The sequence below is a fragment of the Indicator indicator genome, chromosome 13, assembly GCF_027791375.1.
Source record: "Indicator indicator isolate 239-I01 chromosome 13, UM_Iind_1.1, whole genome shotgun sequence".
Taxonomy (NCBI): domain Eukaryota; kingdom Metazoa; phylum Chordata; class Aves; order Piciformes; family Indicatoridae; genus Indicator; species Indicator indicator.
Window position 1 is genome coordinate 17,172,598 of NC_072022.1, and position 27,913 is coordinate 17,200,510.

Genomic DNA, 27,913 nt, shown 5'->3' on the forward strand with positions numbered 1-27,913 from the left:
TACAAGAGAGAAGAGAAGCAGGCAGAAAGCAGCAAATAATAATTTAGTGATAGAAGCATTGTGGTTCCCGGTTCAAACCTCTGCTTTTGGATAGCATAGGGATAGTTAGAGCATCAGTAGGTCAGTCAGGGAGGAAATTGGTCGTTTCTAGCCAGCTATCACCACCCTTGGGCACAAAAAAAGCATCAACTGACAGGTTCCAATCCTAAATGTATAAAGCAAAAGCCTTGTAAACAGGTTTGCAATCTGCAGCCTGCGTTACGGAAGCTACTTCAGCAACTTGTGCTGCAGTTTGCATTAAGACAGCTCTCCTCCTTGGGGTTCTCCTTTCTCTGAACTCTGTGCAGAGAAGGGCTCCAGGCAGAGCTACCATCTGGAAGTAACGTGCCCAGTAGACTTGGGACATTCTCAAGGCATTGTGTCTTTACTGCCCTCTTTGAGACCCTAACTCCAGATAGGTTTCTCTAGGTTAGCTCCTCCAGTACCTCTTTGTGCATACTCTGCAGGGAGGGGAAGCTGGCAGGAGACAAAAGGAAAGGTACAGCCACAGCTATGAAGCCTACTTGACCTTCAGGCACCTCTTCTGATTTGGAAAGATAATGTCTTAACAGTAGTAGTTGGAGGAACTGCTGAACAGCCCCCTGAGGACACCTGGATGAATCTCCTAGCTCTCATTTTTGGTACCGACAGGATTAATTCCCTAGACTCCATGCCAGCACACCGTGGTGTGGGCACAGGCAAGCACACAACTGGCAGATCTGCCTGTTCTGCCTCTGCCAGCTGTGGATTTTCCCCCAGTGCTATGGAATCCAGTTCTTTGCTAAAGGAGCTTTCCTGAAGATCCTTGCTGCAGAGGTTAATCCATGGTAGAAGCACAATGCTGTATCGACTCACCCAGCAAGAACACATTAGCCTTCTGTTCTGTTCTGCCATTCTTTCTGCTGTTATTTAACCTGAGATTGAGATGTTCCTCCTCAGCAGCGGGGTCTGCTCCAGGCTTTCCTGGACAGCCTTTGACTTACTGAACTGCCAGTCACTTTCAAGTTCCCTCAACTTCCTCTCTACAGGGTGTTAGCAGGAGAGGGGGACTATACCTGGAAGAAAGCACTGTGTACTGCAAAGCATGAACAGGAGCTGTACTGCAGAAAGCCCGGCCACCTGCACTCCAGGGGCTTCACAGCTGTCTTGCTGGGACATGTCTGCTGTTCATTTGCATTGGGAGCTGCAGTCCAAGCTGGCCAGTGAGAAGGGGTGCTGCTAAAGGAATTAACTGGACATTTCACCTGCTAAATGGGAGGTGGCTCTATTTAAGCTTCAGACGGGAGTCCCCATGTAAGGATTTAGCACTCTAATGATTTCTACACCTCCCCTAGAAGGCCAACTGACCTGCTGATGTAACAGATAGGCTTTGAACTCCTAAGCACCACTTCATCCACTTCCAGCAACTGTTTTCTGCTGAGAAATTCCAGCTCCAGCCACCACTTGGTTCTTCATCTCACCAGAGAGGAGGCGCGCTCTGCTCCGAGGCCGCAGAGAATGCCGGGATGGGCGAGAGGCAGGGATGGCAGCAAGCACCTATGAAAACCGGTAGCCACAGGCTCTCGAAGGAACTTCCCTCCCCCCACTTCTCCCCACACAAAACACAAATTTGCAGAGTCTGTGTCCTGTTTGTTTTCAAAGGGATAGGATTTCGAAGTCTTCATCTTCTGAGTCAAAGAACCTTTCCAATCTGTCAGCGTCAGAGGAGTCTGCAAGAGAAAGAGAAAGTAAAGCTTCCATGGGATGCACTGACTGCTGGAAGGAGCAGAAGTGGAGTGTCAAGTGCCCACAGGTTCAAGGAGACCTGAATGAAGGCTCTGAGGAGGGATGAGGCCATGTCAGCATGGAAGATGCACTGGACCAAATGCTGTGGTGCACAGAAGGCACATCACGTGTCCCAGATTCCAAACACAGCCCTGGTGCAGTGCCGCTCCGCTGGGACTCTGTACAAACTTCCTGTGCCACAGCTCTGGGTCAGTCTCAAGGCTCAAAACAGGACTTTGCCCAGATCTACACTAACATCCATGAGGATTTCTGGCCCAGCTAAGAGAGATGGGAAGGTTTTCCCCCACTCTGTGTGAAAGAGCTGTTTTCTGCCATAGTTGCCTTTGGTGCGATGCTGGGGAATGTAATTACACAGCACACGTGTGCCCCAAAGCGATCAGTACAGTCTATTTTGTGAGGTCAGGTCTCTCCTGTCTATCCTTCTGTGGTATTTGATCTCTCCTGTCTATCCTTCCAACTCTATAGTGAGGAGGGAGCACAAAGCTAAACGCGAAGCAACTTTGCCATAAGGGAAATTCACGTGAAAACACATAGGCAAACTGAGGAAGTGAAGAAGAAAACTATATTAGCCCAGGCCTCAAGAAAGCACTCATTGGACTTGGCAGAGCAGGCAGCTTGAAGCTAAACTACACGAGTTCATGGCTGGGGACAGGGAAGTGCAAAGCCACAGAACCCCCTCAAGCATTTTGTGACAAGCTTTAATCCCACAGTGGGGTGTGCAAATGCCTAGTATCACTGGTTTGCATCAAACCTCAGTGCCCATGAGTGCTGGCAGCACAACTTCCAGAGGTGCTCCTCAAAGGAGGAGCCTCCTGCACTAAAGTAACACAGCAGAGAACCCAGTCAGCTGGGGAAAATAAGGACAATAAGCCCCAGTAAGGGGCTGGGCAGTCATGGAACCACTACTAACCCTTCAAGTGAGGGGTAGGACAGCAAGAGAAACAGAATGGCCAGAGGAGATGAGAGGGGCTCTACGAGATACTACAAAAAACAGTAAGAACAGCAGCAATTATGGACAATTTAACACAGGCAAGGACCAACAGACAGCTTAAGGGACTCGAGCTTCTCACAGAGAAGGACAGTGAGGTAAGGAAGAGTTCAACAGTTCATGCTAAGGGGAGAGATAGAAAGGAAGCACAGGATACAGCAAAGTGCCAGGACACAGCCCAATGCCTGGTGACAGGGTAAGTTTGTCCACACACACACTTGCTCCTCTTGGCAGAACCTGTCAATGGCTCTTCATCTCCTGCAACATTTGTGCACATTATTGACAGAGCCTGACAGCCAAGATACTGCCCAGCACTCGTTCCTTTTTGCAGTGGTAGTGGTGCATGCATAGAGAAGCAGTGCCTGGCACTAAGTTCAACCAGCCCTGTCTTAGACCATTTTTGTTACCTAGCTTTCAGCCTTTTCAACGGTCCCTTTTGAGTCTCCAAGCATCCCTTTCCAAACCATAGGTTATCACAGCGATGTGAATCTATGAACTTGTTTTTTTTCACCCCCTCATCATTATTCATCACAATCATCATTCACAGACTCATTCTAAAATCATCCTGAGACGATGTGGGATCTGCACACCACTACTAGTTGAAAGCCAAAGAACTAGATCGACTGACCCAAGAGCTCCAGATCAAACTTCAGGTGGAACAGGAACATACTAGAAGTCACTGTGCAATTTCCAGAAAACCAAAGGGAGCATCTCACCCTTAGTTTTCCTCACCTGGTGTGAGATTCAGGACGTCAGGATTGGAGAAGTGCGACGGCTGGCGTTCCACCAGTTCAAACATCGGCAGCGCTCCTCTTACCAGGGACAGCTGTGGGACAGGAGTAGAGCCATGGGAATCAACAACTCTGTGTTCACAGTGCTCTGGGCCTTTTAAGGGGTAATAATGATCTGTTGGGACTGCACTGCAGCTGCAAAAGCATTTCCAAAACCTCTGACTCACGTCATCCACAGAATTTCAGAGCTATGCTCTTTCTGGTCGTTTAATAAACTGATTTGGTATGCTTTAAAAGGGGATCATGGTGCACAGAACATCCCCAGGTCTTTTATCCAGAGACCCCCCCTGATGGCATCTACCTGGATTTGAGTAAAGCACGTGACACCATCCCACATGACATCCTGGTCACCAAACTGGAAAAGCATGGACTTGAGGGGTGGAGCACTGGCAGGAGAAGGAATTGGCTGGGTGGCTGCACCCAGAGAGCTGCAGTCAATAGCTCAGTGTCCAAATGCAGACCAGTGACAAGTGGTGGCCCTGAGGGGTGGGTACTGGGACCAGTGCTGTTTAACATCAGCAACATGGACAGTGGCACTGAGGCACTCTCAGCGAGTTAGCAGATGGCACCAAGTTGTGTGGCCCAGCTGAGACACTGGAGAGAAGGGATCCATCCAGAGGGACTTGGACAGGCTGGAGAGGTGGGCCCAAGCCAGCCTTATGCAGTTCAACAAAGTCAAGTGCAAGGTCCTGCACCTGGGTCAGGGCAATCCCAGGCACAAATCCAGGCTGGGTGAAGAGTGGCTTGACAGCAGTCTGGAGGAGGAGGACTTGGGGGTGTCAGATGACAAACTCACCAAGAGCCAGCAATTGTCAGCCCAGAAGGCAGCTCTGTGTTGGGCTGCATCAAAAGCAGTGTGAGCAGCAGGACAGGGAGAGAATTCTGCCCCTCTGCTCTTCTGAGAGCCCACCTAGAGTACTGTGTCCAGTTTTGGGGGCCTCAGCACAAGAAGGACATGGAACTGTTGGAGAGGGTCCAGAGGATACCACAAAAATAACCAGAGGGCTGGAGCACCTCCCCTGAGGGGACAGGCTGAGAGCTGGGGCTATTCAGCCTGGAGAAGAGAAGGGAGGCTCCAGGGAGACCTTAGAGCAGCCTTCCAGTACCTGAAAGGTATTGAAGGGGCCTACAGGAGAGCTGGAGAGGGCCTTTTTACAAGGGCTTGCAGTGACAGGAAGAGGGACAGTGGCTTTCATCTGGAAGAAGAGAGATTTAGACTGGAGATTAGGAAGAAATTCTTTATAGTGAGGGTGGGGAGACACTGGAACAGGTTGCCCAGGGAGGCTCTGGATGCCCCCCTCCCTGGAGGTGTTCAAGGCCAGGCTGGAGAAGGCCTTGACTAACCTGATCTAGTGGAAGGTGTACCTGTTCATGGCACAGGTGTTTGGAACTATGTCATCTTTAAGATCCCTTCCAACCCAAACCATTCTGTGATTCTATGAATCTTCGCAGTGGTGTGGAAACAAGACAACACTCTCTATTCCTTTCCCAGTGATATAAACACAAACCTTTTTGATTTGCTGGCACCAATCATTGAAGTCCTCCTCTGTGTTACAGAAAAAGCCCTGAAAAAAAGAGAAGTTGTCTTGCTATATTGTAGGTTAATCATTCCACTCTTAAGGCCTCATATTAACACCAAGAAGCAGGACCAGGACTGCAGGCAGGGACAACACCCAACTTGCCTTGCTTTTAAACTGTGGCTTATGCTGCCCCATTAAACTGAACACCCCCCACATGCTTGATGTGACCAGGCTGCCCAGGGGCTGGAATCATCAATGTCATGGTCAGGCTCTACTGCAGAAAGAAAACTGGGCAGAAACGACCCCCATGGAAACCAAGAGCCTACATCTCAGGTTCAACAGAAACCAAGCCACAATGAATCACAGCAGGGATTCAGAGATGCTCACCAAATAGCTCAAACTAAACCTGAGAGAAGGCTATTAACCATGAGGAATGGCATTTCACTGCCACCCAAGGGAGACCTCCCTGTACCAAACCACTTCCTGCATGAGAAGCTTCTCTACCAATATTACTGAAACCCACAGCAGCACTTGCCCGGAGCACAGCATGCCCACAGGGTACCCAAACCAACACCCACTGCCTTTTCCAGGCCCCTGGGGAAGGAGGCAGCTGTGAGCCAGAGGGAGAAGCATGCTGCTCCTTCAGGTGGTGGGAAGGAAGCAGGAGGGACGCACCACTGCGATGGAGGGGTCGAGCTCAGCAATGCTCATCCTGCAGGGAGGGTGCTGGCAGTGGAAGCTTTCATCAGGCAGACAGCCACTGTCGTTGGGCTCCACTGCAGGCTGCGTGGTGTGAGGATCCAGGTAGATGAGTTCCTCACCTGGACAGACAGGCAGGGAGACATCAGCAGGAAGCACCAGGCCAGAGGCAAATGGTGAGATAGAAAGAGGAGGAAGTGACAACAGAGCTGTGATGGCTTAAAAACTGTCTTTTTAATTTTACTTCTCAAAGTTCAGGCAGAGAAAGCATTATTTTGCTTTCTTACACCCAATAGTGACTTATCATAGAATCAAGAAGGTTGGAAGAGACCTCAAAGATCATCAAGGCCTACCTGTCACCCTAACCCTCATGACTATCTAAACCATGGCACCAAGTGCCACGTCCAATCCCCTCTTGAACACCTCCAGGGATGGTGACTCCACCACCTCCCTGGGCAGCACATTCCAATGGCTAAAACCTCCCCTGGCACAGCTTGAGACTGTCCTCTTGTTCTGGTGCTGGTTGCCTGGGAGAAGAGACCAAACCCCTCCTGGCTACAACCTCCCTTCAGGTAGTTGTAGACAGCAATGAGGTCACCCCTGAGCCTCCTCTTCTCCAGGCTAAACAGTCCCAGCTCCCTCAGCCTCTCTTTCTCTCCTTGAACTTTGAGAAGAAAAAGAAAAAAGACAGTTTTTAAACCATCAGAAGAGCCAGTTCTGGTAACCCCCCAGGGGAACCCACATTCTAGGGACAATTTGCTTTCAGCCACTTTCTCAAATGATTCTCAAGCAGGCAAAGAGCCAGCTGTCAGCAGAACCACAGTGGCCACTCCACAGTGACACCCTCCTATCAAGGCACAGGCACTACTTGCATAGTGTTCCTACATATTCATTCCAGGGTCCCATAAGCTCAAACAGGCCCCAGCAATCCAAAGCATAACCAACTTCAGGTCTCAGGCAGAGACAGTAAATCAGAGGGAAGGATGAGAGTAAAGCACAATAATTTATAGAGTCTCAGGAAAGGGACAGCTAAAGAATAGTTAAATCCAACCAAGGCCCTAAAGGGAAATCAGCTCTGACTGTAGGAAGAGGTCTAAGCACACCTCTTTACAGACTGGAAGTGTAGGGCCCATACTACAGCCACTGCTGAAAGTTGCATCACTCAGGCCCTTGCAGACACCTTCAGTCCACACTTCCAGCAGGAAAGAACAACCCTGCAGCATGCACCACGGACCTAGGAGGAGAGCTGAACTGCTCCATGAGCATTTTTAGCTTGGGGGAGATGCTTGGAAAGTCTCTGCAGTATCCTGGGCACTCACCTACATAGCCAATGAAGTAGTGAGCACTGTTTGGTTTCCCACCGATCACTCCCAGGGACTGAGGCATCATGAAGCAGTGCTGGAAAAGCAATACAGAAAACACACAGCTGACAGACAGTGAGACAGCAGGTGGCAACACAGACAAACATCCAAAAGTGCAGTGGGAAAGAAAAGTGGCAACACTGAAAATCGGCAACTCCAGCAGCCATTTCCTGAGAGGAGCTGCACCAAGAAGGCTGAAGGCTGCAACACAGGGCCTTCAGGGAATGGGAAAGCAGCTCAAAACCACTTGTAACTGCTGTCAGGAACACACAGGTGGGCAGCACTACTCCAAGACCTGGTCTGGGCAAGTCCTAGCTCTGCTGCGATGAGTGATAAGATTCTCTGGAGCTGTCATCAGGTTGCAACAGTGCTCTGGGAGGGAGCAATCATTCAGGAAACAGGTTTAAGTTCCTTATCCAGCTGCACTACCCAGGCACCACCTACTAGGTTAAGGGCAAGTAACCTCCCATGAGTTTGGAGCTCTCTTCCATGTGCAGCTCAGAGCTTGGACAGCATTAGGGTAGCAAGACAACATATGCCCAGTCTTGTGCATGTACTCTGCACACCTAAAGTTCTGCAGCCTCCTGACACTCCAGCCTGCAGCTGTCTGCCAGTTTCTACAGCCTAAGTCTGCAATAGAAGCTGCAGCATCAGAGCCACAGGGAGTTTGCAACACCACATTCATTAATGCACAGGTTGCCACTAAGCACAATACAGCTGTGCTAAACAAACAGCTCAGCAGGTTAGTACCATCTCAACACATGAGGGACTGAGATTAAGTTGTGAATTAAGATCCTCAAAAAAAAAAATCCCCAAAAAACCCCAACCAACCAAAAAAATCCCCAAGCTCCCAAAACTCCCTCACATTTTCCTGACTACAGCCTGCAAGATCCCATATCCCAACATTTGACAAGAACTGTCTCTAAACACATTTTTCTTTTGCAAATAGGAAAATTACTTCCAAGTCTTTTTGCCCCCAAGCCAAATTCTGGAAATGACTTCACTCCTAACACGGTCCTTAAACATCAGAACACCAGGAATTCAGCTCCAAGTTCCCTACCTTTAGTGTTTCAATATAGGCTTCGTTGATCTCTGTGAGCCCAAGGCGCAGAGGTATCAGCAGCACCAGTGGTTTCCATAGTGAGAGCCTCTCTCTAAGCCCTGCTTCCTCTGGGTACCCATTGTAGAGCAGGTCTGCCTCCCCAGAAGGGCATGCTGCAGCCCCAGCACATGGGAGGCTGGACTGGCACAACCGCCCTAGGGAAAGGGAACATGAGCAGAAAGCATCAGAGACAACCTCTGTATCTAGACCTTATAGCATCATAGAATGGTTTGCATTGGAAGGGACCTCCAAAGGTCATCCAGTCCAACCCCCCTGCAGTCAGCAGGGACATCCTCCACTAGATCAGGTTGCCCAGACCCTTGTCAAGCCTCACCTTGAATATCTGCAGGGATGGAGCCCCAATCACCTCCCTGGGCAACCTCCTCCAGTGTCACACAACCCTCATGGTGAAGAACTTGTTCCTAACATCCAATCTAAAGCTACTCTTCTGTAGTTTGAAACCATTGCCCCTCATCCCATCACTCCAGGCCTTTGGAAACAGTCCCTCTCCAGTCTTCTTGTAGGCTCCCTTCAGCTACTAGAAGGCCACTATTAGGTCTCCCCAGTGTTCTCTTCAGCCTGGGGAAGGCTCTGCCCCTTCAGCCTTCCAGGCTGAACACCCCCTGCTCCCTCAGCCTGCCTTCCTAGCAGAGGTGCTCCAACCCCCTGAGCATTTTCATGGCCCTCCTCTGGACCCACTCCATCAGGTCCATGTCCTTTCTGTGGTGAGGGCTCCAGAGCTGGACACAGTGCTCCAGGTGAGGTCTCACCAGAGCAGAGGAGCAGAATCTCCTCTCTCCATCTCTGGCCACACTTCTTTCAATGCAGCCCAGGATGCTATTGGCCTTCTGGGCTGCAAGTGCCCATTGCTGGCTCATGTCCAGCTTCTTGTCCATCAGTCTTGTCCAAGTCCTTTCCCTCAGGGCTGCTTTCTATTACCTCAATTCCCAGTCTGTATTGATAGTGAGGATTGTTATGGCCCAGGTGCAGAACCCTGCACTTGCTACCGTTGAGCCTCATGAGGTTCACCTGGGCCCAGCTCTCCAGCTTGACTAATTTTGTTCAAGCTCTGATCAATAATTGCTTTTAGCAAAAGTCTACAGCATTTAAGGAAAGCTTAAAGAGGTCCAGTGCTGGGATGACAGAATCATGGAATTGTTTTGGTTGGAAAAGACCTCTAAGATCATCGAGTCCAACCACTGACCTAACACCACCATGGCCATTAAACCGTGTCCCTAAGTGCCATGTCCACACATTTCTTGAACACCTCCAGGAATGGTGACTCCACCACTTCCCTGAGCAGCCTCTTCCAATGCCTGACCACTTTTGCAGAAAAGAAATTTTTCCTCATCTCCAACCTAAATCTCTCCTGGCACAATTTCAGGCCATTTCTCCTCTTTCTACCACCTAGATACTTGATACTAGAGAGCAGAGACCACCACTGGCCTCACTCCAACCTCCTTTCAGGGAGTTATAGAGAGCAATGAGGTCTCTCCTCAGCCTCCTTTTCTCCAGACTGAACAACCCCAGTTCCCTCAGCTGCTCCTCACCAGACCTGTTCTCCAGACCCTTACCAGCTTTGTTGCCCTTCTCTGTGAACATGCTCCAGCACCTCAGTGTCCTCCTTGTAGTGAAGGGGCCCAAAACTGATCCCAGTACTCAAGATGCAGCATCACCTGTGCCAAGTACAAGGGGACCATCACTACCCTGGTCCTGCTGGTCACACTGTTTCTGATTGAGGACAGGATGCTGGTGGCCTTCCTGGCCACCTGGGCACACACTGGCTCATGTTTAGCTGGCTGTCAATCAGCACCCCCAGGCCTTTCTCTGCTGGGCAGTTTTCAGCTACTCTGTCCCCAGCCTGGAGCATTCATGGAGTTGTTGTAACCCAAGTGCAGGACCTGGCACTTGGCTTTGTTAAACCTCATACAACTAGTCTCAGCCCATCAATCTAGCCTGGCCAGAACTCTCTGCAGAGGCCTCCTGCCCTCAAGCAGATCAACATTCCCACCCAATTTAGTGTCATTACAAAAAAATCCTGTGATGTATGTACTCCCCTGCAGGGCTCCTGGTAGGGCTCAGCATTTCCTCCAAGTTTGCATCAAGCTTATGCCAAGGCATTCTGTACTCAGAGCCACCAGCTGGCAGGCCATTAAAATGCAAATTCTTCCATCAAGCCAGAAGCTACCTAACAGCCTGAGCCAACAAGGTTGAACTAGTTGATCAGGAAGTCAAATAAGATCCCCACATTCAGAAAGTATGTAGGCAGAAAGAGGAAAAAACTGGAGTGCTCAGCTCCAGAGGAGTTCCTGGAGGATATGAAGACAGTTCTACTGAATGAGGAAAGGATTATAGCTTAACACAGGAAATACTAAACTGTAAATAGTGCTGTAACAAGACACAAACACAGCATCTGTCTAGAGTAGTTGTCTTTTTCCTAAAGTTCACTTAAAACCATCACAATTTTTACTAGGGGTCATTCAGAAGCTCCTTTAGAGACCTAAAGCAGGACAATCTTCAAACTCTGCAATTTCAGCATGAGCTTTGCCTGTGAGATATGGAGCAGCAGAACTCCTCAGGGCATACACATAAGTACTACACATCCTCATTCTACAGGCTTGACAAACACAGCCAGGCTGTAATGCAACCAGACCATGCCAATTATGGTACAGAAACCTCTCCAAGCCTACCCATCTCACTGGCCAATTTCATTACATGCTGGGTGTGTGAAGAAAAAACCTGAACCCCACAGAAACCCACAGCACCTTAATCACAAAGCCAAGGCAATTAAACAAAATGCTAGAGGCTCATTTAATCTATTTATGGCCTAAGCTGAATGCCAGGAGGCTTTTAGCAGGCACGACACAGTGTAAACATCTTCATCACCAGCCATTTCAGCAGGGTGTTGGCTCCTTACTGAGAGCTTCTGACCCAGCTGATCAAGGACAATGTTTCACCCAAGATGAGAAGAAATAGGACTTTGATCTAAAGCCCCAGGATGAGAGACAGCCTGCACTGAGGAGTTTGCAGTTGCTCTCTGTACTGTCCCTCAAGGAGGGAGGAGTCTGTGTGCATCTCCCATGTGCACACCAGAGGTCTTGAGAAAATTGAAAATCATTATCTGCAGTGATCTATCCTATTAAACCAGGAAAGACCATGGGGGTTTTGTTGCAGTAGCCTGCCTGTTCTGATGACCTGGAAAGAGCTGTTGCTGAAGTGGGAGTGACAAATTTCCTCATCAGGCAAAGCAGCTGGCAGTCTTACCCTGTGACATGAACATATTTAACCCAGGTTTAAGCAGCAGGGAGCTCAGCACAGATGACATTCACCCTGCTGCTTTGGCAGGCTTTGCAGCACGGTGGTGCCCCAGCACAGCAGAACCTTCCTGAAGCTCCCCAGCTGCAGCCAAACCATTTACCACAAAGATATTCCAACAGATTTGACACAACATCTCTCCTGCTGCTGCAGCTGCCAGGTATTGGCTTCACTGTCTTGGTTTCTCACCACCTTTCTGATGCAAAGGATCCTCTGATGCCTGATTTACAGCCCCTTTCTGATACAACAGACTGACTCAGAAGGGATAAAGATGGATGTTTCTTCACTGCTGTAGGAAAAGGCATTTCCTGTGAACCTCAGGCTGGATAGCATCAGGAATGGAATTGAACAGAGGTATGGAACAGCATTATCTTCTGATTGCTTCACTACCAATAGATTCATAGGATCACAGAAGGGTTTGGGTTGGAAGGGTGCCTGGAGACCATCTAGTTCCAAACCCCCTGCCATGGGCAGGGGCACCTTCCACTAGACCAGGTTGCTCAAAGCCTCATCCAACCTGGCCTTCAACACCTCCAGGAAAGTTCCTCCTCATGTTTAGATGGAACTTCCTGTGTTCAAGTTTGTGCCTGTTACCCCCTGCCCTGTGACTGGGCACCACTGACAAAAGCCTGGTCCCATGCCCCTGACACCCAGCCTTGAAGTACTAATCAGCATCAGTGAGACCTCCCCTCAGTCTGCTCTTTTCCAGGGCACACACCTGGACTCATGCACCTAAGGTTACACAGGCACTGCTCAATCACATCTTACATCCTACCTCTCAGCTGAGGTTACCTGATAAGAGATGTGACTTTGTAAAGTGACTGTGCTGCACAAACATCTCTCTAGAGACAAACTGCCTGCTAACTGACTTTGGCTCTCTGGCAGCCAAGCCAGTCTCAGTTATGCCTGCCATGCTCTTTACTGTAACCCTGCACCAGTGCTCACTGGACTATTGTAGGTACTGTTCCAGAACACCAGCCTGGCAGCACACCCTGCAGGGCTCTGTGCTGTGTCAGCACACTGCCTCACCTTGCCTCAGCAGCTAGCCTAAAGGAAGCAAGGAGAAGGCTTGTGTGACCAGGATCAGGCAGGACTGCAGCAATCAGCAATGCAGGTGCTTAGCTGTGGTTCCTGTGCACTGCATTGTGAGCAAGGATGCTAGGGATGAAAACACTGCACAACTGCTCAGCCTCCAGAGCCGCCCTGATGTCAGGATGCACCAAAACAAACAAACAAACAAAACCCCACAAAACCCCACCCAAAACAAAACAAAAAATACCCCAACAACCCAAAGAAACAAAAAAACCCACAACAAAAACCAAACCAAACCAAAAAACAAGAACCCAACCAACCAATAAAAACCCCAAACAAAACCCAAAGCAAACAAGTGAGCACTCCATAAAGTAAGTGCTGGGAGCCCCCACCAGAGATGGATTTCCTCCTTCTCACTGCCCTTGTTCATCTTCCTCTTCAGTGACCTGCTCTAGCTTTCCTGCTCTGCCTCACAGCAGTGACATTCCTACTTCACTGTATGAGAGAGCAGCAGCCATTTTATTAAGCTGAGAGTAGGTTTAGGCTGGATCTTAGGATGAAGTTCTTCAGTACAAGGGTGGGGAGACTCTGGAATAGGTTGCCCAGGGAGGTTGTGGATGCCTTCTCCCTGGGGGTGTTCAAGGCCAGGCTGGCTGAGGCCTTCAGTGGCCAAGTCTAGTTGAGGTGTCCCTGCTCATGGTGGGAGGTTGGAGTAGATGATCTCTAAGGTCCCTTCCAACCTAAGCCATTCCTATGATTTACTGCTTGCTCCCTGTGGCCATACACAAGTTTGACACTGCCTTCCATACATCTCCCACCCATTGCCTGAAGGTCAGCAGACCTTCTCTTCAAGATCCATAGTGCCCTGTCAGAGGCCTTCTCCAAAATGAAGTAGAAGTCAAACAAGAGGCTTCTTTGCCCAAGGACAGCAATTCTCCTCTGCTTCTGGTATCTTTTGCCCACAGTTTTAAGAGAGAACATTTCCTTGATGCCTGTTGTGCTGTACCACTACATGCTCCCCATTTCTTTTTCTGGCTTCTTGCTGCTGGAGGACACACCATGTTTTACCTCCCTGTGATACTTACGGATATCTTCCATCACTACTGTGTTGTCCATGGCTATGTGTACAGCCAGTGAACTCCATGTATCAAAAGTTGCAAGTTTTCTACAGGGGAGGGGAAAAAAACATAAATGCAAAGATTATTTACAAGACTGGATTAGGAGAGGTTGGCTTTCATCAGCTCTGCTGTGAAGTATGCTTTCATACAGGTAGCAGCTGTAGGTTTCACTGCCACTATGACCAGGAGAACACACAAGACTGCAAAAGGGACTACCCCATGCAATTCATCACTCAGCAGCTACTAAGCAGGAATCTCCAACTCAAATCCCATAGCTGCTGGGTACCAGTAAATGAGACAGCATAAAAAAGAAATAATAATAAATGAAAACAAGCTTTCACTTTCTATACATACCTCCCAATCACCTATACCAGATCCTGGGCTAACTCAGCATATGGTCTGACCTGGGAAGGTTGCTTTTAGGTAACCTCAGCCTATTCCAGGTTGCTAACTGCTCATCTAGTCAAAATGAGGGAAGAATGGTGACAGGAAGGAAAATGTTCCTCAGAATACAGAATGTCCCAGTTATGAAAGGCAGCCCATGCTCCAGCACCCCTCCAGCCTGCTGCCTGTCACCATGGAAGCCAGGCAGCAAATATGAATGCTTTCCCAATGCCTTGGTGACTTGAGGGCTGCCTGGTAGCTTTTTGATAAGGATGACACTGCTGTCAGGTCAGAGGCTGGCAGAGATCCAAATGATGGCAACAATCACCTACTCTGCCCCTTGCTTCTGGTCTACTGCAGAGTACTGCACTCAGTTCTAGTGATGAGCACATTATTTGTGGGACGTGGAGAGAGATTTTTGGGGGCTGTCCTCATCTTGAAATCTGTTTTCTCTCACACCCTGCCAGCACCTGAATGACAGAAGGTGTCCTTTCAATTTTCTGCTCAAGCAGGTTGAAGTCAAGGCAGGCTGCTTGCTAGCAGCATCCAAGCATACAGCTGCCTTTCATTCAGTGGGCAGAAATCTGTAAGCTGCGAGGGTCTATAGAATCAAATGACCTTACTACAGGGGTCAAAAGATGTAAAGAAAAAAAGAAAAAGCACTTACTTGAGCACTTGTGCCACTGTGTTTGGTCCATACCACTGACCTATGGATTTTCCCTCTCCAACTCCCATCTGAGCTGCATCACAAGGAAAAAAAAAATAATCTCTCACTGCATCCCTTCCTTACCATAATTTGTATTTAATAGGGAAGAAATCTCACTTGGAAACATTTCTGAGTCAGCAGAATCTACCCCTTCATGGGGGATCAGTGTAGAGGGGAGACAGAAGTAGATCCTGAAGGACTGTAAAGCAAATCCCTGACCCAAAAAGCAGTAACACAGGAGTTTTAGTTACGAGTGTTTGATCACCAGACCACTCCTGTAACACAAAGTTTTGTTCACTGAAGCTATAGGTGCCTTAACACTCTACAGGAAAATCTGCTGCTGCTCTTTTTTTTCTTTTTTTTTTAACCAGGGAAGTTTACATGAAATGAGCTCCTTCCTTAGTCCATTTGCTACTTCTGAGATTTTTTTCCACTAAGCAATCTTCTCATACTAGAAAGCCCTGGTAAGGACAGCCATCATATGCACTCCTCTCACATTAGCTGGCTAGAATGTGGACAGTGATACTGAATAGAACCTAAAGCATTAGGCAAACCTGATGGTCTTTGTGGAGTCAAGAAGGAAAATCCACCATAATCCAAAACAAAGAGTGGAAGTTGGATATCACATCAGAAAACAGCATGACCTGCCCCTCGTGTTGGGTTTGCCTGTTGGTGGTTTTCCTTTTTTTTGGCTAAGCTAACAAAACAAGCACAGAGTGATGTTCTACACTCATGGGAAACCCAGACTGAATACATCCCCATTCTTCAGCACCCAGACTCTTACCTATCTGGTGAATGGAGTAGTAGCTGTCTTTTTTGTCAATGAAGGCATTAAGGACATTGAAGTAATTATCCATCTGCCTCTTCCCTTTCGTCCACCTCCAGTCTATGGCATAAAACAAAACATGGCATTTCTTAGCAACTAGAAGCTGCAAGCTACAAATCTCTTCCCTGTGCATCAATCAGCTGACCCAATTTTCATGTTGCTATGCTATTAGTAGGCATCTGAGGCATTCCTAACACTAGAGGATTAATTTCAAAAGAAAAGTAAAGCATTCTGACAGCTGGGATAAAGGAGAATCACCCACTGAAAAACAACCAACCAAACAATTGGAGAACACAAACTGTACCTCTAAGCTTACAGGTGGGAAATAGGATTACGATTTCTCATTGACATGTGAGAGCCACATATTCTGGGGAGAAAACAGGTGGCCTCACCACAAAAACCATCTCCCACAGATTCAAAAGCCATTGACAATTGCTGCAAACCCACTCTGGTACAGCTCCTTACAATCCAAGCATGGGTTAAGCACAAGAACAGAAAAGCACTCAGGGTGAGAATACTAACCTGAGGGCTTTGTGGCAAAACTGAACAACAAACAAGAATCAATCTATCATGGTGTTTAAAATTTCAGCTTCAAGGGAAACCTAGTACGTGCTTCGCTTCAGTGGACTTAGCCAGCATATTACAGGGCTTGTAATCTGCTGTCCTTACAAGCACTGCACTTGTGGGAGCACACCATGGAAGTCAGGATGAGCTGTGTGCTGGTTTACCTCTTCCCAAATGCCTGCAGACCAAGGCCTGAGCAAAGATCATCTGACCACACCGCAACATACAACCCCAGCCAGTGTCCGAGGTGGGACCGGTTCCTCCTGCAAAGGATGACAGAAAATAAACAGGTCATGAAGAGTCCGTGCCAAGGGGGAGCTGAAAGCACTGCAAGTCTGCATGGGCAGCAGGTTCACCCAAGAAAACAGGCAGGGAATAAGGACTACCTTGGCTGATGTACCCAAGACTAAGAAAAATGTAGTTAGCAGGGAGTAACTTAATGGCATCCCTTAAAACAACCAACCAACCAACCAACCAACCAACCCACCCAAAACTCTCTAGCCCTAACTGAAAGGGAAAACCAAACCAACAACAACAAAACTTCAAAGAGAAATCCAAACAAAGCAACTAAAAAGCAAGCTGGATGTCTCGGGAGCACAACAGCTACTGAGCCTGGTTTGCAGCCTCCCAAATTCAGAGCCAATTCAGAGATGTATTTCTGAAGAGCCACCTCACACAGGGGTGCTTGTTACAGGTGACTTCTTGTAATCCTCATCTTGAGGAGGCAGCTCATGTAAAACAAAAACACAACAAGAAGCAACCAACCAAACAAAAAAACCCAACCCACAACAAAAAAACCCCACAAACCTCAGTCCCAAGGACTTCATAGAATGTCTTGAGTCAGAAAGGACCTCAAAGACCATTTAATTCTAACCCCCCTGCCACAGGCAGGGACACCTTCCACTAGACCAGGTTGCTCAAGCCCCCACCCAGTCTGGTCTGAAAGACTTCCAGAGATGAGGTGTCGATAGCCTCCCTGGGCAACCTGTTCCAGTCTCTCTCCACCTTGATAATAAAGAATTTCTTCCTAGTGTCCAACCTAAATCTACCCTGCTTTAGTTTAAAACCATTGCCCCTTATCCTGTCACCATGGGCTCTGATAATAAAGTCCCTTTCCAGCATCTTCATTTCACTGTGGTGGTTTTAGATCAAAACGTTGAAGTTCTTCAATAGCTATTTGAGTAGAACCACTGAGTGGTTCGTGTTTGAAGGTATTTTAAAGATCACCTAGTTCCACACCCCCTGCAGTGACACCTTCCACTAGACCAGGTTGCTCAAAGCCCACATCATAAGCAGCTATGACTGGGTAAGATTCCAAAGTGAACACCACAGGCCAAAGAAAATCCCCACCAGCCAAAAAAATCCCACATCCTACAGACCACTGGAGAATATGCTGGGTATTTGCTCACACTGAGAAGTCTGAGACCAAGGCCTCAAGGCTGGAAGTGCCTTCCTGACAGAATTTCAAAAGGACCCTGCTGCTGCACTGAAGCTCTGGCTATTGTTACAGGCTTCACAGCTGGAATTTTAGTGTGATCACAGCAGGTAAGCTGTCTTGTAAGCACCCAGTCAGCTCTGTCTTAGCACAGCTGGTAGAACAAGGTTCTTTGTAATGCTGCTTCCTTCTTTCAGTCATAGAATCATAGAGTGGTTTGGGTTGGAAGGGACCTCCAAAGGTCATCTAGTCCAACTCCACTGCAGTCAGTAGGGACATCATCAAATAGATAGATTGCCCAGACCCTTGTCAAGCCTGACCTTGAACATCTCCAGGGATGGGGCCTCAACTACTTCCCTGGGCAGCCTCCTCCAGTGTTCCACCACCCCCATGGTAAAGAACTTGTTCCTAACATTCCATCTAAATCTCCTCTATTTCAAACCATTGCCCCTTGTCCTATCACTCCAGGCCTTTGGAAACAGTCTTCTTGTAGCCTTTTCAGGTACTAGAAGGCTGCTATTAGGTCTCCCTGAAGCCTTCTATTCTCCAGGCTGAACAACCCCAGCTCTCTCATCCTGTCCTCCTAGGAGCCATGTTCCAGCCCCCTACTGTGCGTGAGAAGCACAGGGAGAAAAATCACCCAAGATAACTATTTAATCAACTTCTGGATGTTGAGCAGCTATCTTCTATCATTTTGCCAGCAGTTTATAACACACAACATCCAAAATTGATAATGCTTTACAAAATTAGCATGAGACATTCCCCTTAACCCTCTGAAGAGCTTGCAGTATTTAAGTGGGCAAGCACAGAGGGAAGTAGCCAACAATAAAAGAAGTAACTGGGGTGATACTGAAAAAGGATAAAGTTGACTGTCTGGCATCCAAATCCTGTCTGGACTGTGAATGGGACATGACTCAGAAAATGGGATTTCTTTTCACCCCCACCCTTTAATAACTCACATAGAAACCCTAATGGTGTTTGTGAGCCATAGCTAAACTCGTGCTAACCCTTCAATTTCAAATGCACTTTTAACTATGGCTCACAAACATGAATTTATAAAGGGATTAAACTTCATCAAGGATGTCTCATGGTTTGTTAGGCAAAGGGTTTCCCAGTAGTGGAAGAACAAAACAAACCAGAAGGACCAGCTACCAAGAAAGCTCTTTTCCACATCTGAGCCGTTTTGTCTGTTGATTCACAGAATGGTTTGGGTTGGAAAGGACCTTAAAGATCTAGTTCCAACTCCCCTGCCATGAGCAGGGACACCTCTCACTAGTCCAGGTTGCTCAAGGCCTTGTCCAACCTGGCCTTGAACACCTCCAGGGAAGGGGAATCCATGACCTGGGCAATCTGTTCCAGTGTCTCACCACCCTCACTGTAAAGACTTTCTTCCAAATATCCAGCTTAAACCTACCCTCCTCATGCTTCAGTTCAGGACCATGTTGACCTGTTGGCAGTGAGGACACCACAGGAGCTTGCAATCCCACTGGCCTGCTCTCAGATCTCTTCTGATACACCAGTAGAAAAAAACCCAACAAACCACAGAAGAGACCATGAAGAATATCTTAAGGAACCAAAATGTCCTACTTCAAGTTCACTGGGATGTGTTCCCCATATTACTACAGTTTCTGTGTGTCAGAGTGACTTCAGACATTCAAACTCCCCTCCACCCCCCAGTGAACAAAAACCCCCACACAGTACAGAACAGATGGCAGGAACTTCAAGCCAAAGAGAAATATTAAATGACATTTCACATTAGACCTGTGTAGGACCCAAGTACAAGAATCTCCTCAGGCTGCCTAAAGAACATTTCTAGATGGCCTTCAAATACTCTGTCCAGTTTTGGGCTCCCCAATTCAAGAGAGACCTGGATCTACTGAGAAAGTCCAATGGAGAGCTATGAGGATGATGAAGGGACTTGAACATCTCTCCTGTGAAGAAAGATTGAGAGACTTGGGGCTGTTCAGTGTGGAGAAGGCTGAGAGGGGATTTTATGAATGTCTATAAATATCTGAGTTGTGGGTGACAAGATGAAGGTGCCAGACTCTTTTTGGTGGTGCCCAGTGACAGGACAAGGAACAGGTATAAGCTACAACACAGGAGGTTCCACCTCAACATGAGGAGAAACTTCTTTACTGTGAGGGTTCTGGAGCCCTGGAGCAGGCTGCCCAGAGAGGTTGTGGAGTCTCCTCCTCTGTAAGACTTTCAAAACCCACCTGGATGCATTCCTCCGTGACCTGCCCTAGGTGACCCTGCTTTGGGATGGGGGTTGGACTTGATGATCTCTGGACATCCCTTCCAACCCCTAACATTCTCTGACAGGCTTCCCAAACTCCCTCTTGTCTCCCTTTTAAAAATCACTCTTATCCCTCAGGCCCAAGGGGATAAGGAATCCCCATCATCAGATAAAAAGCCTATCCTATCAACTAAATGAAATGCATTTCTGATTCTTGTGCACAGAAGCACATTAATACTGTGTTAGTGTGTCTGTTTCATCAGGCAGAGACAAGCAGCTTACTCTAGAGTTCAGGATGCACTCAAACTCCTCCACAGTACATACCAATAGCAGGGAAGTTCTTTCTGTAGGTGAACCAAAGCCGAGAGGTCACATCCAACAGGATCTCTTCTTTCTCTGAAAAAAGTTCAGCATTGAAAGGCAAGCACAGGAGGAAAGCACTCAACACAGCTAAATCCACCTCCCACTCACCTTCCCTAACAACAACAGCCTTCTGCTGCTCATGAGGATGCATGCCCCTGGATGAGGAGTAAGACAATGAGACGGTGCAGAAGAAACTTTCTTCTTTCCCCCCAACTAGCTGCAAAGACACTATGCCATAGGCAAATTATGAAGCCCTATTCCTTTTCCCCTGAGCCATCCCCTTGCCTCAACCATCCTGGTCTTACAGAATCAGAGAATTGTTTCAGTTGGACAAGACGTCTACATCAAGTCCAACTACTGACCTAACACCACCATGGCCATAAAACCATGTCCCAAATGAGCCAAGTCCACATGTTTTGAACATCTCCAGGGACAGTGACTCCACCACCTCCCTGAGCAGCCTCTTCCAATCCTGACCACTCTTGCAGGAAAGAAATTTTTCCTAATATCAAACCTAAACCTCCTCTGGCACTGTTTCTGGCCATTTCTCCTCATTCTACAACCTGATACTAGGGAGAAGAGACCAACACTGGCCTCACTCTTACCTCCTTTCCAGGAGTTGCAGAGTGCAGTAAGGTCTCCCTTCAGCCTCCTTTTCTCCAGACTAAACAACCCCATGTCCCTCAGTCACTCCTCACCAGACCTGTTCTCCAGACCCTTCATCAGCTTTGTTGCCCTTCTCTGGACATGCTCCATAGGATCATAGAATCGTTTTGTTTGGAAAAGACCTTTAAGATCAGCAAGCCCAACTCTATCAAGTCTGGTGCTAAACCACGCCCCTCAGCACCACATCTCTGCCTTTCTGAAACACCTCCATGAGCCAAGTGCCAATAATTACTATATGATAGCCTTCTGCACAACCATGTTCCAGAGCCCAAAGAGATGGCCAGACACATAGAAGCACGGCAGTTGTGAGACCATTTTGTCAGCAGACAGACAGACACTGCTGCAGTGTGATTATAGGGCTTGCAGTCACTTAGCTGCTTAGCAAAGTGCACCACTAACAAAGTCCCCTGAGCAGCAAATGAGGTTGCAGAGTGCACACCACATACCTGTAAAAACGCTGTATTTCCGGCCAAGGATCCAGACAGGCTCTTTGGTCTCGGGGAAGTCTTCATATTCAAACCTGAGAGTGTCATAGGTAAGAGTAGCTAGGAGGAGAAAGGAGAAATTACACAACTTTTCTTTCTCAAAATCACACAAAACTACAGAGGATGAGCTGCTGTGGCCCAGCAGCTGAGCAGAACACAGCCAGAGCAGCTGGCTCTAGTTGGCACAAATCACTGTGCCTGCCCCTGCGGCCGCCAGCTCCAGACAGCACGGAGCTGATGCAGCCCTGGCTCACTCCTGGCTGCTCCACAAACAGAAAAGCAGAGGGATTCCAGGTTAGGTCAGGAAACAGTCAAGAAAATGTCTGGGACTTCAGCTAGCAGATGCACTCTAAGGTAATCAAGTCTACACATTGACCTAACCCCACCATGGCCACTAAACCATGTCCCAAAATACCATATCCACAAGTTTCTTGAACACCTCCAGGGATGTACCCCTGGCAAGAAAGATGAAAATAGGCTCCTAAATCAAATTTTGAACTAGACTCTGGCCCAAACCCTAGGACAGAAGATTTAAAGCAGGTTCCTTGGCAGGCACATGTAGGATGACATGAGTTGCTGAGCTGTGATGAGACTTTGCAACTGCAAGCTAAACAAAGCAACTCTGCTTGCACAGAAAAGTTCCAGCAAACTAGAACAGTCTTCACCTCCAGCAAACTTCAGCAGGAAAACTAAGAGCTCCTTTCCTTGCATCTGCCCTTGTGAGACCCCCACCTTGAATACTGCATCCAGTTCTGGTGTCCCCATCATAAAGAGGACACAGAGCTGTTGGAACAAGTCCAGAGGAGGGCCTTGTGGTGATCCAAAGGCTGGAACACCTCTGCTATGAGGATAGGCTGAGGGAGGTGGGGTTGTTCAGCCTGGAGAAGACTCTAGGGGGGGACCTTAGAGCTGCCTTCCAGTACCCAAAGGGATCCTACAGAAGGCTGGAGAGAGACTTTTCATAAGGGTGTCTAGTTACAGGACAAGGGGGAATGGTTTCAAGATGAGGGAGAGTAGATTTAGACTGCATCTGAGGAAGTTGTTCTTCAGCATAAGGGTGGGGAGACTCTGGAACAGATTGCCCAGGGTGGTTGTGGATGTCCCCTCCCTGGGAGTGTTCAAGACTAGGTTAGATGAGGGTTTGAGCAACTGAGTCTAGTTGAGAAGCATCCCTGCCCATGGTGGGGAGGTTGGAGTAGATGACCTCTAATGTTCCTTTCAAAGCCCTTCTATGATTCTTTGCCAAACTTTAAGAATCCCCAGCTGTCTGCACTTTCTGTGTCTAGCTTCCTGATTGCTGCAGGTGTTTTCCAGTGTGCCTCACTTTCTACTTTCTCCCTTCATTTTCAGGAGTTTCCCTTTGGAATGATTCTAGAGAAGTTTATTCTGACAAAGTGAGGCCAGTACTTGGGATTTCTTCAAATTCAGTGCATTACCAGATCTCATCTTAACATAAATCCTAAAGGTCTTGGATAGGTTTTAAAGCTCTAAGGACTATTTGGGTGGTTCATTTTATTGCTTCTCATTAATTCAGTCCTCCATCATTCTCATGAAGGTCAGTTCTCAAGCCTGCCATGAACCTAGCTCCCTGGCAAACAAGTCTCAAACAGCCTAAATAAACTGACTGAAACAAGGATGGTACATAGAACCTATCAACCTACCTGCCTCTTTGTCCTTCCTAGCAATGCTTTCTCACCTTCTCAAATGTCACACCCTCTGTGGCTCCACATTTCAGAGGACACCAAATCCTTAAGAAGCACAGGATTTGCAACTGGCAGCTTCACAACAAAGATCATAGAATCCAGAATCATTTTGGTTAGAAATTACTTGTAAGATCATTGAGTCCAACCATTCTCTAACTTTAACAAGCCTGGTGCTAAACCACATCCCTCAACATCACACCTCTGCCTCTTTGAAACACCTCCAGGGATGGGGATTCAACCACCTCCCTGGGCAGCCTGTTCCAGTGCTTGAGAATCCTTTCAGGGAAAAAGTTTCTCTAAAGTCCAACCTAAATCTCCCCTGGTGCAACTTGAGACTATTTCCTCTGATCCCATCACTTGTTACTGGGGAGAAGAGACCAACACCCAGCCTCCTTCCAGGGAGTTGCAGAAAGTGGGATGGTCTCCCCTCCTTTTTTTCAGACTAAACAACCCCAGTTCCCTCAACTGCTCCTCACCACACCTGTTCTTCAGACCCTTCACCAGCTTCATTGCCCTTCTCTGGACACACTCCAGCACCTCAATGTCCTTCTTGGAGTGAGTAGCCTGAAACTGAACCCAGCACTCAAGGGGTGTCCTCACCAGTGCTGAGTACAGGCGCATGATCAATTCCCTGGTCCTGCTGGCCACACCATCCCTGATCCAGGCCAGGATGCTGTTGGCCTTCTTGGCCACCTGGGCACACTGCTGGCTCATGTTCATCCAGCTGTCAATCGACACCCCCAGGTTTTTCTCTGCTGGGCAGTTTCCAGCCACTCTGCCCCAAGCCTGAAGCGTTCATGGGGGCTGTTGTGACCCAAGTGCAGGACCTGTCACCTGGCCAGGATCTGCTGGAAAGGGGCTGCTTGTGTCTTTACCCCTCAGTCAGAGCTAGGAGAGGAAGGGGTCAGCAGGCAGGAGGGTTCCCAGGCTGTCTGCTGGGCCAGCCACACAGGCAGACTGCTAGTGCCATGACACTGCACATTCCGCAGGAGAGTCCCAGAGCCCAGCAGCTGACTGCCCAGCATCTGGGCTCAGTGCAAAGGTCCCACAGGCCCAGCTGCACGTCCCAGAGATGCAGTCAGACATTCATCTGCATGCTGTTTTTTTTTCTGAAGAGAATACTTGCCACTATCTGAAAAAGCACAAGCAACAAATACAGGAGTTAAAAGTTTCACTTTCACAGGGAGGAAAACTCAAGAGATTGCTCCCAGTTAGCATCAACAATTTTATAATGGGAGCAATAAACTCCAGACAAGGCTTCAAGTCATTAAGTGTTTCCTTTACAAGCATCTACCTTCATACACTCAGGTACTTTTCCACAACTACACCATTCATGCCATTGCCCAGATGAGATAAATATGAGCCAAAATAGCCAAATAGGCCAAGCAGGAGTACGAGTATCACAACTTGCACAGGAGCCTTTCTCTCCCTCTCAGAGGTAAAAGGTCTGAAAATAAAAGCAGAAATTCAGCAAGCAGAAATTCTGTTTGAAGATGCTCCTTTCAGAGCTGCAAGAGTCAGGTGAGACGAGCAAATTTCTCAGGCACCACTTCAAAACATCATCTTTAAGAAGACTTCAATCTATTTTAAATACTAACCTCTGAGCACCCAGGACAGCAGAGCAGCAGCCTCTGCAGAAAATCCAAGCACACTTCAGATACAACAGCTCAGCTTCTTCCCATGTACAGCAATTTTACAGTTATTAAGCCAAGAGGTTCAGCCCTGCAGGAAGGCAGCCTCACTTTCCAGGAGCCTCAGGCATGCTGTGAATGACATGAGCTTGGCTGGATCTCTGCCCCATGAACACACCTTCTACAGTGTCTGCTGAAGCATCTGAGAACACTTTCTCATCCCATCCCCTCTCTGGAAAGTGCTGACTGAAAAGGCAAAGCTTTGTGTGTGCCACTATGGAAAACATCTGCATTAAACAATCAGAAGATGAAAGGCCACCTAACAAAAGCCTGCCTTGTATGAAACACAAGGAGCCAACTCAACACACTGAGCCTGTGCCTGCAGTATCAGCACCTCCCAGGATCAGTTTACAAAACTATGTGCAAGGTTCTTGAAAAGCTAGAGAGCATCACCTTAACAGAGAGCAAGAAAGACTGGCTCCACATGGAATTAGGGTAGACACTGAAGTCTTGCCTCCCTTCTTATATTCTTAAGCTGTACAATGAAAAAGCATAAAACAACATAAAAAGTGTTATCCAAACTTGTAATAAGCTTCCACATAAATATAGAAGTGCAGCCAGGCACCAGAGGGCAGATCCTGACTGGTGAAGTCAGCTTGCAAATGTACCAAAGGAGAGAAAGTAGAACCTTTCAGCTGGAAAAGGCCTTTAAGATCAAGTCCAACCATTATCTGGCTCTGCCAAGGCTGGTGCTAACCCTCGGCACCACATCTCTGCATCCTTTAAACACCTCCAGGGATGGGGATTCAAGCACCCCGTTGGGGAGTCTGTTCCAGTGGTTGAGAACCCTCTCAGTGAAGAGATGTCCTCTAACATCCAACCTAAACCTCCACCGGGGCAACGTGGGGCCATTTCCTCTCATACTATCACTTGTTATTAGGGACAAGAGACCCACCCCACCTTACTCCAACCTCCTTTCAGGGAGTTTTAGAGTGCAATGAGGTCTCCCCTCTGCTTTCTTTTCTCCAGACTAAACAATGCCAGTTCCCTCAGCTACTCCTCACTACACCTGCTCTCCAGATCCTTCTCTGGACACACTCCAGCGCCTCAATGTCCTTCTTGGAGCAGGTGGCCCAAAACTGAACCCAGTACTCAAGCTGGCCTCACCAGAGCTGAGTGCAGGGGGACAATCACTGCCCTGGTCCTGCTGGTCACACTATTGCTGATCTAGACCAGGAGGCTGCTGGCCTTCTTGGCCACCTGGGCACACTGCTTATGTATGAAGTCCTTGGCAAACACTAACCTCATCTCCGTTTCCAAAATGAAAGCTATTTGGTTCTCTCTCAGCTTTGGGAAACAAATAACAAGGCAAACACAAACGTGCCAAGTGTTTTTCACAACAAAACAACTGACACTCAGCCCCAGCAGCAATCACCTTGATTACAGTTTGCCTGCACAACTTAGAAACTTTGTAAAAAAAAAGTTTTTACACAAAACACAGGTTTGAAGCATCACACTGTAGGAGAACTGGGCTTTCCAATACCTCCCTTTCCAAATGGCTTCTTTGGCTTCCTGCAGCCTCCAGAGAATTCCCTCTCTCCCACACAGTAACCCTCCACTGGCAGCACCTGCAACAGCTTAGGATATTTTCCCTTAGTCCTTCAGCCTCGAATTTACACTGCCACAAAAGAATCAGACATAGGTGGGTGATCATCTCCCTCAGCTGATAAAGGTACAACACTCAAGGCAGAGCAAAGAGGAGGAACGCGACTGAATACAGAATATTTCAAATGAGAGTCAAGGAGAGAAAATAAAATAGTATTAGTAAAGCTCATTGTGGAAAAACACCCAGACAACAGGAAAACGAGGAACAGCCCAAGGCCTTATTTCTGGCATTTATAGAAGAACAACTAAGTCTTTTTTTTCCCCTTAAGCTTTTTCAAACAAGACAAACCCGAATTATTTAAGGAACAATATGGAGTTAAGAGACAGACAGGGAGGAAAGTCAGTCAGCTAGTGTGTTGTCTTTTTATGGAGGCTCAGTTCACAAAGTCTGCTTGTCAGGTCCCAAATTACCTCAGGAGCAGGGCTGCCTGTGACGGGGCTTGAGCTCTCATTGCTCCAAAGCCCAGAGACAGAGCTCCTCTTTGCATTGATCTGGCCCTACCATCTATGCCAGGGAGGTTTCCTTTCCCTTGATAAGCCTTGTAATGCTCAGACAAAAGGAGGGCATGCAGATGTCCCAGCTAAGGTTGTGCCAGTTGACTTGCTGGAACCTGTTTTGCTCCCAGGTGCAAGGATGCACCAGGGAGAAAGTCAGGGCACTATCAACCTACTAGCACCAGCAACGCACCAAGGACAAAAGCAAGCCAAGAAGCAGCCGGATTCGCTCCACATACAGGCGCTGGCCCAGCGCAGAGGAGGAGCCCAGGCGAGGGTTCCTCGTTGCAGAACAACGCATCTCTGCGGGGGGTGGGAGCTGTTACTACAGCGAGGCAACGCAAGTGCCAGCGCACTGCTTTCTTCTCCCCCTGTCCAACCCAAACGTCTCTGGCACCGACCAGGCATAGAGAGCCTCCCTTGGTAGGGGGAACGGCACAGAGACACTGCCCCGCCACGGCTCTTGCGTTCAGGTTCGCGCCCTGGACAGCCACGTCCAGGCCAAACAACGGGGAAGAGCTCAATGCTTTTTAGGATCGACGGAAAACCCCGGGCTGGGCAGGAGGGACCCAACCCCCTGCTGAGGGCTCCCTCCCGGCTCAGGCCAGCATCGGCGGTGACAGAGCCAGCATCGGGCCGCCGCCTTTCACCGCGCCCCGCAGGCGAGGCGGCCAGGGCACTTAGGGCCCCACAGAGCTGGGAAAGCCGGTTTCAGGTCCGTGCCCTGGGGCGACGACCGGGCCGGGGAGAAATGATTTCTCCCGTCGCCAAGCAAGCCGGGGTAGCACCTCGGAGCGCTGGGGGAGGCCGTACCGCTCCGAGCCCGGGCCTGGGCTACCCCAGAAAGCCACAGGCTTCAAAGGGCCGCCGGGACAAGCCACGAGCTCCTGCGAGAGAAAAACAACTGTCCCCCCCACTCCGCCGCGGCTCGGGAAGAGGCCGCCACCGCCGCTGCCACCCACCTGCGTCCATGGCGGCGGCCCCACCGAGGGCTGCGGCCGCTG

The 27,913-nt window shown here is 48.5% G+C and overlaps 1 protein-coding gene across 1 annotated transcript; it reads right to left on the reverse strand.

Moving 5' to 3' along the window:
- Positions 1-23: 23 nt before the first annotated feature.
- ATG4B (autophagy related 4B cysteine peptidase) lies at positions 24-27,898 on the reverse strand. The gene is made up of 13 exons (XM_054385729.1): positions 27,872-27,898; positions 21,377-21,475; positions 20,226-20,297; positions 16,395-16,493; positions 15,625-15,726; positions 14,802-14,874; positions 13,718-13,797; positions 8,244-8,440; positions 7,142-7,220; positions 5,799-5,944; positions 5,112-5,168; positions 3,545-3,638; positions 24-1,748 (listed from the first exon to the last, which is right to left on the reverse strand). The coding sequence occupies exons 1-13, from the start codon at positions 27,879-27,881 to the stop codon at positions 1,675-1,677; spliced, it is 1,182 nt and encodes a 393-aa protein (XP_054241704.1). The 5' UTR covers positions 27,882-27,898; the 3' UTR covers positions 24-1,674.
- Positions 27,899-27,913: the final 15 nt, after the last annotated feature.

Coding starts and splice junctions, on each gene's coding strand:
- ATG4B (XM_054385729.1), bottom strand. Junction 20,298..21,376: donor GAAATACAGCGTTTTTACAG/GTATGTGGTGTG, acceptor AACTTTTTTCAG/AGAAAGAAGAGATCCTGTTG. Junction 15,727..16,394: donor CTGCAGGCATTTGGGAAGAG/GTAAACCAGCAC, acceptor TTTATGCCATAG/ACTGGAGGTGGACGAAAGGG.